At 36.3% G+C, this 14,578-nt stretch overlaps 1 protein-coding gene across 3 annotated transcripts in view; it reads right to left on the bottom strand.

The window, feature by feature from the left end:
• HACE1 (HECT domain and ankyrin repeat containing E3 ubiquitin protein ligase 1) overlaps positions 1-14,578 on the bottom strand; it is a 54,771-nt gene that overhangs the window by 4,687 nt on the left and 35,506 nt on the right. For all 3 annotated transcript variants that reach the window (XM_080389838.1, XM_080389839.1, XM_080389840.1), the window contains 8 exons: positions 14,465-14,576; positions 14,276-14,373; positions 13,997-14,084; positions 12,731-12,880; positions 7,738-7,934; positions 2,926-3,057; positions 2,100-2,198; positions 1,742-1,812 (listed from right to left, as the gene is read on the bottom strand). In XM_080389838.1, the coding sequence (XP_080245964.1) occupies positions 1,742-1,812; positions 2,100-2,198; positions 2,926-3,057; positions 7,738-7,934; positions 12,731-12,880; positions 13,997-14,084; positions 14,276-14,373; positions 14,465-14,576 (947 nt within the window). The remainder of the gene's footprint in view (positions 1-1,741; positions 1,813-2,099; positions 2,199-2,925; positions 3,058-7,737; positions 7,935-12,730; positions 12,881-13,996; positions 14,085-14,275; positions 14,374-14,464; positions 14,577-14,578) is intronic.

Here is a 14,578-nt window from a genome sequence, read left to right as displayed (position 1 = left end):
TTAAAGGGAAACGGAAAAAACAATGACAATTTTTAAGGCAGCCTTCTCACCAGTACACACAGAAACAAATTCTTCACTAAGGAGATGTGATGCCAGAAAAAGATCACAGTTTGACATCAGGTATACTTTTAGCGTAAAATTTTACTCAAGATACTGGCCTTTACTTAATGGCATTTTAGCTCATAGACAATCCAGCTTCTAAATCCTCCCGTGCCCAGAAACTAGAACTGTCTGGGGATTTCTGTGTAAAAACACCAGCTGCATACCACTATTAGAAATAGCTTTCATAAGTTAATTTTTTATGGAAAAATATACTTATTACATTTCAATCACTGAAGAAAAGGCACAATGGGTTCCTCCTATATTGATACAGAAAGAAACCTAAGCAATTTGGTTTTAAATTCCAGCCCAGAGTTCTAAAGACATACCAAAAATTTCTTTCCTACTTACACAGAATGAGTAAGAACAAGTCAGTATGTGATTTGTGACTGAAATGAACAGTGCTCAAGCACATATTAATCACACAACATAATTATTTATTTGATAGAAAGCATCCCTTAGAATCCAGGTTATCCCAAATGCCATGAAAATAGTGAATGCCCCTTCGCTACCATTTGGAATGTTTTAAGAAGCATTTGAAACACGATCTCACATCTTAAAGATCCTTATCTGCCATCTAAATTTAGAAATGGACTAGTCCACTAAAAATGTAAGACCAGCAGCTGGCATGCAACATATGTGCAGTTAGAACTGCAGGACTCATTTCTGCAGAGGACAAAAAGAAAAGACTGATGTTCACAGAACCAGCTTCTTAGTCTGTGATCCCTGCAAACAATGAAATTCATAATAAATCAAGTGAAACTACTAGAATTTGAAGACCGTGCCCTTTGATGAGACAGCTGTGACTCTTGAGATTCCTTGGTATAAAAGACAAGGTTTGATGATCTTAATTTGTATTTTACCATTGCTTAACCACAAAACTCACAAATGGTCAACTACTCTACTAATCCTACAGTATGAGAGTATGAAGGGAACATCAAATTAAAACAACAGTGCAATCTCTACCTGCCACCAGAAAAAGACATGGATTACACAGCTCAGGTGTCACACATGTCTATGGATTCATGTTGCAAAATGTCTGTACACACAAACTCGTCAGCCCACTCAGCTCACGGGCATTTATTGCTCAAAACCTTCCCCATGGCCCCCAAACTAATAAAGGAAATAAAAGTAGCTTTCCCTGAAGAACAACTAGAATTTAGGACAGAAATCCTATACAAAGCAAACAGTCTTGCATAAGGTTATGTCTTCACTTGATCTTAACACACTGCGCTAAATTCACCTCAGCTTTAGGAGAAGGATGTTCTGTTTACACTCAGTGAAGTGATACCTAGTTATCTCATATATTAAAGCCTGTATTGATTACTGGAGCAGCCAAGAGCCACATAAATATGCAACAGAAAGAAGAATATAAAGCGTACTTAAATTTACCACTGCCTCATTAAAAATTGCCTCGGACAACAACAAAGGCCTCTTGCAAAGTTTAATAAATATGTAATCAATCATTTTGCTGGCAGTACAGGCAGCAAAAGTATTAACACATACTTCGCCTACTTTGATCAACATATAGAACACTGAAGTATGCAAAAGTTTCTAATTAGGTGATCTTGTAATACAAAGCCTCTTGACTAATTTCAGGGTACCCAGACAATGTATTTATTGCTACAGAAGAGTTTCTCACCTGCCAGTAATGAACTGTAATAGTAATACTCTTTCTTCCTGAGTTAGTTCTTCCACAACATCCCAGAACCACTAAGTAAAAAAAAAAGTTAGTTTGTATTTTGCAGTAAATACTTAATAGTACTTCAAAAAGTAATGGTAAAACAGTAAACAGAATGTCTGTGTGTTTGCTACTTAAATCATGGAATTTTTCATATGAAATTCACACATAAGTCACTTAATGTAGGAATATAGTATAAAAAGAATTCCACAAATTCCAGCCAAATAAGCTTCCATAAACACATATAGAAAATGACAACAAAAGCACCTTTTTTTTTAATAAAAAGCAATAGTCTACATTATTTAAAAAATAATTTTACCTGAATAACTTGGTCTCCTCTCTCATAGCCACTGGTGTATTCTGTATTTTTTAACCAGTCATTCACATCAATTTCTGGCATACCAGACAACAAAAGCTCCTTCAGAGGAAGCATACAGACTGCAATTAATCCTCCTGAATATTATTATTATAAATTATTATAAATAATCATTGATTTCAAATGTTTCTGCTATTTTAAAAAGTAATGCTTTAAGAAATATAAAAATTACAGTGCTTTTTCTGCTTAGTTGCAGCCTTAAAGAACCTATAATTAATTTTACACAGGAAGATCCTTGAATTCAGGTAACTTGATATGATCTTTTTAAGAACACAGCATCAAGAGAAATTATTGCCAAAGAACATGTAAGAAAAAAGCTCTGATTTTTGCTATAACTTGAAACAAAATTTGAGATGTGTTGGTTACAGAAGATCAAACCACCACTTAAAAAAATTTACTGGAATTTGATTCTGTGACTCAGAAAAAGTAAAGACAATAGCATCTCCTTACTTTTAAAGGACTTCTGTCCTCCTGAAAGAAAATATGAAAAGGCTTAAAAGGCCAAAACATCCTGATCCCATTTTGAAACTATAATTTAAGACATTTATCTCTGGTATGTGAAGTTACCACATTCCAGAAAGACGGTAATTCTAAGTAATTAGGATAAGCAGAAATACAGTCTTGAGATCCTCACTGACAGATTCCCTGGAAGAAAAACCAAAGTGAAAGACACAAAATGTTTATTTTGTGGGTACTGAGCTTTACTTCTACGCTACTGATGAAGTATGTTGAACAAAGTATTTTTAAAAGTATAGGCATTTCTGCTTACCAGTTCATATTCATCAAAAAGCTGGATCAAAGATGGTGGAATGAACATATGGAAGCCTTGTAAAAAGGCATTTATCTGAGGCTGAATGGCTCTTGTCATTCTAAGCTCTGTGACAAGTTGGACATACTCAGCCTGCAATATAGAAAAGAACACTAAGATACACAATAGCAAAAATTCAGTGCTCACGCAGACTCACACACACACACACAAATGCAATCCTCAATACATTACAAATCTCATCTACTCTAAGATGTTAAGAGTCCCTATGCACTTCTCATCCACAGAAGCAACCCAAAGTAATTTAGAAGACCCCTCAGAGTTCAGAGCCCCTTCTGTTCTTTCCCCTTCCTTCCTTCCAAAGGTAATTCCCAAACAGAAGTGTTTAAATCAAAACACAAACCAGTCAAAAAACAGGGACTTGGATTAAGATAAAGGAAGTGAATAAAACTTGGTTTGTCATGCCTGCATCTATATACAACTGCCACTGTGATCATCTAAGCACATAAACAAGGCAATATTTATAGAGAAAAGTATTCTATTAAGCAATCTGACATAACTCAGGAAAAAGTTAATTCTGAAAGAATATTTGTGAGCCAAAAAGCTTTCTTGCTTTCCCCCTAACTCTGGACATCTAACAGAATATATAACTTATGCTTGCAAGCTTTGTTATCTTAATGACAGTAACAATTTCAATTTTTTTAAAGAAAGTCTTGAAAGTCTCCTCAGTTTTTAAAAAGGAAAAAAGAAACAGAAAAGCATTCACATCATAACCATGTGAACAGACAATATCATAGTTTGCATGCTTTAGAGATTCCTTCCCCTTTAAAAGATGCCAGCTAGAAAAGGAATCTGCCAGAACTTTGCTTTTGTTGAAAACGCAAAATCCTAGGAAGTGGTTAACTGAGGAAGGGTTTTGAATGAGGCCAACAGAAGTGCCTACAGTAAAAGCATATAAACATGTTTCATCTACCCTGTCAAAACTACACAAGTCTAATAAAGTTTCTTTAGTTAAGAGATTCCTACTTGAGAACAAAAATTTATCTCTAGGTAACTTAAGGTATTCGGTTTTAAAGTAACACTTTGACTTCCTAATCATGATTTTTAATAATGAAATAATGAAATATATTTCCCAATGAAACCATCTCAACTACCACTTTCTTTTCAAGACAATAATCTTACAAAAGTACTACATTTTTAACTATAAAATAAATTACCTTTAACTTTTAGGTTCTGAACCTGCACAAAAGCAACAAAGTATTCTTTCTTTCCTCCCATACAGAATGAAATATGAAACATTTCAAAATAGAAGAGTATTTTTCAAAGGCAGTTCTTTACATTCACAGAAGTATAGAGGGGTTGTCATGTGCTTTGCAGTTGGAAGATATTTTTAAATGCATTACCACCATTTCATTAGAGTGAGAAGACAACTCATTTGTGAACTGCTCTGAAGAGGAGGAACATTACCTAATCATACCTTCAACTGCAGAGCTATTCGCAAAAATCTAGTTTCAATCTAGTAATCTCCCTAGGTTGTTTCTACTGTCAATGGAACTGAAGACACCTTTCTTCTCTAAGGAATTAGAGGGGCAGCCAAAGGAGATTACCCACACTAGACAAAAGCCAGCCTCTGTGAATAGATCTTATAACCTCTAGGAAGAAATCAGAAACTTCACCAATACCAGGATTAGAAGTAGCATTAACACCGGTCTTCGATGATCGGAAACACTTGTTCTGCAACTCTTAAAGTTGCTGTGACATAAATTAGGCTATTCAGAAAACAAGGTTGTAGAGGAAAAAAAAAAAATCACATCAAGTCTAAAAAACTCCATTATAAACAATAAGACAAACACTTATTTTCTGCATTACAAAAATATTTACGTTGAATACTTTCATTATGAGAAGGAATAGTTGCTGTGCTTTAGGTGTAACAACAAATGCTTTAAATAGCCTGGAACAGCTGAGCATCCTGGCACTGGCACATGCTGAAAGACCTGTACCACAGACTGTACATAATACATGTCAGTAAAAAAACCGGTCAATTTGTTTTTCTCTCCATTCACTTCGTTTACATTTTATTCCCTCTCAGAAGCTTTAGGAGCACGTTACAAACAGAAATATCTACATAGCTTCAGATGTACATATGCATTTCTACATAGTGCATAAACGGTACAATGCAGCTTTCTTTTAAGAGGGGAGATTTGACTGAACACACAAGATGGGCATCACAAATATAATGACAAGGTCTAGTTCGGATGAGAGGTTGTTCTATATTTTCCTTTGAGGTAAACAAAGTAGTGATCATGCTTCCTCGATTTCACAACCCCGTATACTGTTGAGACAAAGATCAATGTTCATTATGATGTTCAGATTCAAAGAGCAGCTCCATTCTAAAGCTGTTTGAAAAAAATACATTATTTTTTTACAGCCAAACACCATAGCCAGCTCAGACAGACAAGTCCTTGGGGGACAGAGAAAGCCACTGGATTGTGAAGATTTGTATCATGTTTTTAAAATAACATACAGTCAAACTTTGCCTAGTTCTAATTTTATTTTTTTCCTAAAAACTAAATAAAAACCTGCAAAATATAGACAGCAAAAACCAAAGAAAAATGCGTAGCATGGACACTGGACAAAGCCTGACTTTTTCCCTTTGTCATTACCATGACAAAAGACAGCTGAACCACTACTGTTACTGATACTTCAGTTGACACTACACAGATGCTCCATTTGCAAGACCGGACCACTTTCATTGTATGGCCCCACAACCATTCACCATAAACAGCTGATATAAAAAAAAAAAAAAAAAAAAAAAAAAAGAACATGCCCTTGTTCAAAGAAAACAATTTTACAAATAGCTACTACTACTGCTCTTCAATGGAGCATTTACTCTTTAATTTTGGTTTTCAATAAGAGGGAGATGGATTCTTTGGGTGGTTTCTGTGGGGCTGTGTTTTGGTTTTTACACGGGGGGGGGTGTTGGTTTGTTTGGTTGGGTTTTTTAAGGAATAAAGATTCACTCATTTCATTTTTTAAAAAATACTATCCTTTAAACAGGTAATCTGCTAGTGTGCATACACAGCAAATCCCTTTAGATGCTGAATTTTCTTCTTCCAGAGGTATAGAAAATACAATGAGTTTTAAACAGTTTTAAATCTTTTATTCCTCAGGTAAAGGCCGGGGGAGGGGGGGGGGGAAGATAACTCTTGCAAGGAAAAAAAAGATACTCTATAAAGTAAAGCAGTCACTTTCCTGTTTAATCTGCCAGAACTTCCAAGCTAAAACATACTGCAAAACCACATCATGTTAAAGAAATTGGGGAAAATCCCCAAACACCACTAAAACACAGATCTACAATTTTCAACAATTTGGTTTGCCACTGTCAAAATTGGTGAACAAGAGACAGTGCCATGTTACAGATGTTTTCTGACTTCACATTTTGCAGTTTCAAATTCAAAAATCAATTTAACAGTTTCAAAGCTACCACAACTGTCATCTGATTCTTACCACCTTTCAAATAAAAGCTATACGAACTCTCATCCCCTCCTGCCACAGTTGAGGAGGGCTGAAGAGCTAGAATAGATGCCTCTGTTGTACACATGTCCAACCACCCTTTTCAGTGTGCTCCAAGTCAGAAGTCAACAGAGCGATTTAAGCGACTAACAGGTAGCAATGTGGGCAAACTTCTAAATTCATGTTAACTGGTAACAGTTTTTAAATGGTTTTATGAAACCACAATTTACAACAAGCACATCTATTTTATATATTGAGAAGCGGAGCCTACCCAGAAACAAGAATCAACACCCTTGCTTTCCCTGATAAAGAAATTAATCATCCACTGCCTTCGCTATTAGACTTTCTATCTGTATTCTTTCATGAATTACTGTATTGCAGGAAACAGTACAGAATCAGGCTAATATGCATACCCGTTACTGAAATGACACTCTGCCTTAACGAAAATAAGGATTAAGCATGCAAAATCCAGTGCCAATTGCTCCAACACAAACTAGAATTGTTAGAACAAATGCTGACACCACGTGGTCACTTACCAGTACAGCAGCTGTCTACACAACTGGTAAAGCTGAATAAACACTGTGCACAGAACAAGTTAGGCTAGCTCAACACAAATGAACATCAAGAAACAAAGCAGATATAAGGATCGAAAGAGTCAATGATACAAAAATTTGCAGGTCTACGCATGACACTCCTGCAGTTACTCAAAACTATCTAGTGGGAAACTGCAGAATTCAATCAGACTGATAACTACCTTAATTTCTCGATCAATTTTGAAGTCTGGCTGCATTTTTCCATATTTGCCTTTGAACTAATGCTGCACAGAATTCAGAGACCTTCCAAGCTGTTATATTACATTTTAAAAGGTAGATTATTTCCATACTCACCACATGACTTGCAAATGGCTGAAAAAGCTTCCTGTAGCCTTTCGCTCTGTCAATTATTTCTATGTTAAAGTAGAGCAGTCCTGTGCCATAGACTGCGCTAGCAGGCAGCACACTTTGCAACATTACCTAAAAATTTACTTTTAGCAATTGCTACTGTTTAACCTTCCTGGTTAAAGTTGATCCTATTTTCCTTCCAAAAGTTCTGTCACAGAAAGAAGAACCTCAAACCTGAACACTTACAAAGACTTTAAATAGTACTATAACATGCTAAGCTAGAATAAGAGAGAAGAGTGTTGGCAACTCTTTTGTGTATTTCCTTCAAAACAGGTATACCATTTATGCTTCCAGTTATCCAGAAAGTCAGTCCAATTGCTTTTCTTATACTATCAACTTCTAAATAAACCTGTATACTCACCTTGTTTTCCTGTGTAACAAGTATACTTGCACCCCCTGGCTTCAATGGCACTTCTTCCATTGCTCCAAACACATCAGTCTCAACAGAGAAGGTCAGCTCTAAACCCAGATCACTGATATCATTATCTAAAATCCACTGCAAATTCTTTGCATACTCTGGATCAATAGATGCTACATCCTGATAATTTACAGGTATACCTAGAAAAAATAGAGACAAAACCCCTCAAATGAATAGGATAAAGCAAAAAGCACTCCAAATCAATATATGGTAGAAGATTGCCCTCTAGAGAGAAACCAGAATATTGCACTAATAGGAAAAGGGAAAAAGGGATTCACCATTACTCTCTAGAGCAGACCTGTACTTACTACATTTTAAAAGTATTAAAGAATCAAGCTTCTTTATGTTTCTTCACAGTGAAGCAAATGGCATACCACTTGAGCAACAAGAATTTGCACAATTTTAGCTCACTAACAGATTTCAGTAAAAGCTTCTAACCATACAGAACACACAATGTTAAAGGAATTTCCTAAAAAAAAATCTTGCCCAAATATCATATCTCTCTATAATAATATCTTTTCCCCCATAAAATTATTTGGAATGGGGGGGGGGGGTTAGTGGTGATAGTGTAGAGAAAAAAAAAAACACACATAACCTTTCTGTACTGAACTCTTCTGCTTTTCAGTTTTCTTCTTTTTAATCATGTTTGCTATGAGACCTACTATATGGCTGAAAAAATTATTTCTAGGAATTTTACATTTCAAACTGAACTTACAAGTCATTTAGAAGCATGAAGAAGAGAGCTGCTATAAGTCTGACTTCTATCCAACATAGAAACTATTTATTTACAGTCCCTTCACAGACATGGCGCTCAAAGCAAATTTCAGCAAATGTGTCGAGAACAAGGTGACCCTGAGTTTGCACAAGAGAACTACCCTATTCACTACACAAGAAAGCAAATTACAATTACTTTAACTGTCATGACAGATTCTTTACCTCTACCAAGACACATAAATACCTGAGAGAAAGGGCAGGGGGTGAGGATGGTAGCAGGTTTGGAGAACAGTAAGTTATCAAGAAGTACTCTCTTTGCTTCCTCTTCTGTGCATTGTGATGTGTCACAAGGGTGCCCATTAGTAGAAGTCTTAGCATACTATGGACTGCAGTACCCCAGAGAGTAACACAGAACTCATAGGTTAGCAGCCAGTGCAAACATGTTACAGCATTTCCCTGGAAGGGCTGACCAGCACTGAAACGGCGTGTACACAAACCGTAAGGCATTGTTTTTCTAATAAAATAAAGCAACACTCCAGTTCGAGAGGGACAGATAATTTACTAATGAATTTCCACTGTCATCTCTCAAAAAATACAACAAAGAAAATCTAACAGCTCTCCAGTAGTTTCTAGAGAACTTTCACTTTTGACAACTAGTAAGCATATGGGCATTTCAGATAAGAGATGTGGAAATAATGATGTCTCTGAGGGATATAAGCAAAACATGCGGGAAAAGAAGAACGAAAAGTAGGAATCGGAGACTCCTTCAGAGAAGAAACTGACCTGGAGCATTATGATGAGACTACACTCGTAGTCACCATGTTGTGAGACCAAAGCACTAAGCTCACTCATTTGCTTGACAGATACTAGTCAACAGGTTCAAGCCAGGCAGTTATAAAGACACTCTGTCAGATTTATCAAGACAAAATTTGAATCCCATTAAATACTACGTATCTTTCTCTTGCTATATCCTTAAGGCACCTGTAGTTTGAAAAGGAAGAGAAATCTAATCTAGTATAATTGTGATAAACAGGTATTTCTGTGCAACACAACTTCAAAAAGATACTACAGGTAAGCTCTGAGAAAAACAAAAATTCAGTATGTATTCAAGGATTTAAGGCTTCAACCTCAAAACACACTGACCCAGAAATTAATTTTCACTTTTGTTTATGCCATTTCAAGGAATATTTTCTATTACACTGAGAAAGAGGAGGCTTAACAGCAGATAGCACAGTGAGGAATTTATCTGCTATGTGTATTTGTGGGCTGGAGGTAGAAGTTTCCTTTTCCAAACAAAGTGGCTCCTTCGAAAAAATACACAGTAACTGGACAACAGTACTAGTGAAAGTATCTTCTCCCCTGTATAAGCAACAGGCAGACGGGAAGTTTGAAAAAAAACAAACCTAAGAGACCTTATTAATTTCTGACTATATTTCTGCCTCAGTTCTACATCTGTAGTAAAGTGCAGCCCTAATAAACATGAAAACCTATGGTTTATTTGATATCACGGCAAACCAAAATAATCATGCAAGCTACATATCTAACATATTATAAAGCACATTAGTTAAGTGATGACCCAGCTAACACACAAGTTGGTGATCTTTCCTTGCCTACCAGATACTGCAGAAAGATCTCAGTTCATCACAGTGAAAAAAGGTGATGCACCCACCTGAGTCTCAAAAGAGTAGCCACATTTTTTCATACAGGTTTCAGCTTCTAATTAACACACTTCAACATCATGTCTGTTGACTAAAGAGAAGAGTTCCTTTGAAAGAGGCTCACACTGTTCCTCAGATACAGGAAGTCTTAGCACAGAACTGGTGGATTCAGTGCGATCAACATGAAAGGCTACAGAAAACAAGGATCTGAGTGCACGGTGAGAAACCAAAGGAATGGAAACGGTCTCAGGCTTCCAAAGGTTTCATACTCCATTACTTAAGGCCTGACAAGTAGCTGAAGGGAATCTTAATGTCTGTAACTTAGTAACTTGTATTTGGCATGAACAACAGTTGGCATAACCGACAGCTGAACCCAAAACAAAAATAAAATAAAAACCCCTCAGGAACATCTGCTGCTGTGCAACTCTGGTTCCTTAGACAAGAAAGGAGGAGATGCACACAGCCAAGGGAAAAAGCCTTGGAAAGGTTTAAATAAATACACTGTGAGGCAGAAAAAGCAACTGCTTTGGGAAGCAGAAGTGTAACTTTTCCAGTTCTCTGTGTCTGATAAATAACAAGAAGTGATAAAAGCCTGTTAACCTTTTGAACTTAAAGAACTTAAACATATACAAACCTCTAGAGAGTTCCAGGATGCCTGTTCAACAGAATTACAAGACTTTACTAAAAGGGACTGATGAGATCTTATTAACAGACTACTCTCACTGCTGTTTGATTCGCAATAGTTAAGCTAGCAAAATGGAAAAAAAAAGAAGGAAACAATAGGTCATCTTGTCAATTCAGAAACAAATAAATCCAGTACATAATCATAAGTCAAACTAGAAAAGAATCCAAATTCATCAGTAGTCATTTCAAAAAAAGGTGACAAGAGCAACATTTGACTATTCTCAAGGTGTCACTGAACAGCAGAAAAATAAGTTTTTCTCATTTGTGAATACATCACATGGAGATTAGCCTGTGAACATCATTCTGCTCACAGAGGAATCTCTTGATGTCAGAGGCCAACTCTTAAATCAGCACCAAGTTGTAGCACACAAAGATATGTCTACTTTGGAACTGCTTTCCTATGTGAAGATCAATAATTAGGGAAGCCTGATGAGGCATTGCCAACATGGTGCTGCTTCAGACTGCCTGTCCTCTTGCCCAGTAAAGAGTCACTCTCTTGCAGCAGAAAGCAGTATTGAGGGAGAGACGTAAAATGCATCTCTTTGTCAAGACGACCTTGACTAAGATGATCAAGCCTCCACCAAATGGCAACAGTGTTCCCTGAACACTGTCAGGGAAGAGAAACAGTAAATCTGAAGTGAAGAGCTGTTATGTCCTGAACTCAGCAAACATCACAGAAAGACAGAATAATTACAGAAAAACAGAACGAGGTGCAAACAATTCCTTGAAAACCTTGCTAAGTCTCAAAGTAAGGAGTGGTTCTTGAGGAAAATAAAACCTCTGATACTACGCTATCTTATATTTCCAAAGAGGATTAAAGAACAGTGCTTAAAATCAAAGGAAATTTTGCATGCAACAGCAAAGGAATTTATATATGTGGAGGAGTAACAGGAATGCAAAGGGAATCTACCCTTCCATCACATCCGTCATGCAAGAGAAAAAGCTTTTCATGACAATGCAGAACAGGGGCATCATGTTCAGCAACCAAGAAGCACAAAGGTTCTCAAAGAGGAGCAGAGAAGAGCCCTAGACCACAGATACCACCAGGTAACAGCAGTCCTTCTCTATTAAAAAGAAAAGGTACATTTTCGTAAAGACTTCTGACCAATCCTCTTCAATGCTACAGTAAACGTATGAATCAACACTCCTCAGGAAAGAGACAGGATGAACCTGCATTAGTTCTGAAACACTATTTCAGGAAATAGGTAGTATTTGCTGGAGTGAGTAGACAGGGAGCTTTCACAACAATATGGATTCACCTTGTTAAAACATTACACAACTGAAGAACTGCAGGCATAATAAAGAATGCCTGATAGATTTTTGCCGGAATTCATAAACATTATCAACTTTCTAAGTCCATCCTAAATTATGTATGGTATGATTATTTTCATTTCTCAATAATGACATTATGTGGCAAGACAGATGAACTTCACAATTGTGATGCAAAGAACTGCATATACCACAAAAACGATTGGTTGCACTAGTCTGCCTATCAGACATTCCTAGTCAGCAACATTAAAGACAACTAAATTATATTATTATGTTTTAGACAGATTAATGATGCCTTCCTTGTTTTTCTTGGTTTTAATGTAAGATTCATTCGAAGACTAACTATTTGATTAAAAATTGCTAACTATATAAAATTCCCACGTAGTTTTGCTAATGTATTTCTATATTTTGCAACTATAACAGTTCCTAAGAAAGGCTCAGACTGGACTAGCAATTACTGCCATATTATGTTGTGACTCTGATGTACATAAAAGATTAGCAAGACATTAATTTCCAAGACTTGTTCACTTTTAACACACAAAGTAAAAAAGGAGAAAGTTTACTGCTCTGATGACTGTTATGACTCAAACAGGATTTTAATAAAATCATACCAAGAATATGTTTGTAGAATGACCTTGTGAAGTAGATGTTCACCAGCTGCCTGTGATTTAGAGCTAACCCCAGGATTTGGCCTGCAAAACGGAAGTAGTTCAAGTGGTCTGGATTTACAGAAGAGTTGCTGTTGGGCTGGAAAGTTGTTCCTATAAAACAAAAATATTATCACATTTCACGACTTTTTTTTCTCTCTTCAAGTGAAGTTTGTATTTATGATATACACTAAGCATTGACAACAGTGAAAGAGTTTATTTTGGGGTTCTAGAAGATTGTTTGGGGATATCTATTTGCACAAAAAAGATATCGGAAATAAAACTACTAGAATGTAATGACATGCTATTATTGCAACCATACTGCTTAGCCATTCTCTAAGCACTCTGAAATAATCATCATCAACATAAGGGCAACCAGGATCTGCTAAACTTGGCCATCCATCTTACTATACTGCTACGTGCACTTTTTGCTCACTGTAAGGGGCCACGCTGCTGTCAACTTTGTGAACACGCTCAAAGAAAGGATCAGAATGCATCTGCTTCCTTTCATCTGGTTCCAGCCAGATGCAGAAAGGAGACAGTCCAGGCCTGGTCTCCTTGGAAAAGACCGCCTCAAACAGACAGCCCTGAACTTTCCCTTTTAACTTTCAGGGACTAACCTATGCCTCTACTGTTGACTGAATTCCTTGCCACTTCCCACAGCTTTGTAAGGTAGAAAGCAAAACATATATCACTGAGGATGATGTCAGATCTTTTATTGATAAAGATTTGCTTTACATGAAGCACCCAAAAGACATGTAGTCAAATACAAGATAGATCTGTGGAGATCAACATCTGGTTTTCCCACAAAAATTAACTGACTGAATTTGTAGGTTTCTAAAAGGAAATAAAGGAATACAACCACAGTTCCCTTACATATGCAGAAGAAAAACACTTTCTGTACTGCTCCCAGCAAGTTATGTCCCTCTACAACCAGGCAGAAATAGCATGGATTCATTAAAACAAACATCTCACCCTCCTCTTACAAAAGAGAGAACAAAATCAAGGAAACTTAAAAATAAGAAAAATATTTCATCTATAGTTATAAAAAACATACAACTAATAGATCACTTTCATTTATATATATATATAAAAGGTAAGTTCTATTAGTGTTGCTTTTAAAAAGTAACAATCTTATATTCTGAAACCAAGAGACTTTTCTCAGATTACAAAAATGCTTTTATAAAAGAAGACACCCTAAAAATTAGGAAAGAAAAGGCAGAGACATACCATCAGCTGACTGAGTAAATAATGCATAATCTGGGTTAACGATTTCACTGGATAAGATATCAAACCACTCACGCACCACACCCTGTCCCTGCACGTCAAAAGAATAAAACATATTAGCACATAGAACTTCTACTGCACAAACAGTTATGCTGGGTTATCACATATTTCTTAATAAAGTACAAAAGTTATTTTAAATTAGGATTTAGTTCAAAACAATACTTGCGAAAGAGAATATTTCCATATATAAATACTGTAAAGGAAAACCACGGTTTTACCCACCATGCCTTCTTCTCCATGAAATCTCACAGCAATCCCCTGCTTTAGTTTTGCACAATTTGCTTTAGACACAACTTCACAGCTGCTCCTAAAAATAGAATCTAAATACAAACCACCAATTAATTTTTTACCTTAATTCAGTATATCTTTGAAATACATTGAAATATAATAACTCCATTTTTAACACAATACCTCTGTGAACCAAAAGTATGTCATTTTCATTGACAGGCCTGTGCACCATGTCCGAATCTGGCTGCCCAGCATGCAGATGTTCATAGAACCATTCACAGCGATCTTTAAATGGCT

The sequence above is a fragment of the Falco punctatus genome (assembly GCF_963210335.1).
Source record: "Falco punctatus genome assembly, chromosome: 5".
Lineage (NCBI taxonomy): Eukaryota > Metazoa > Chordata > Aves > Falconiformes > Falconidae > Falco > Falco punctatus.
This window is presented reverse-complemented; position numbering and strand designations above follow the sequence as displayed.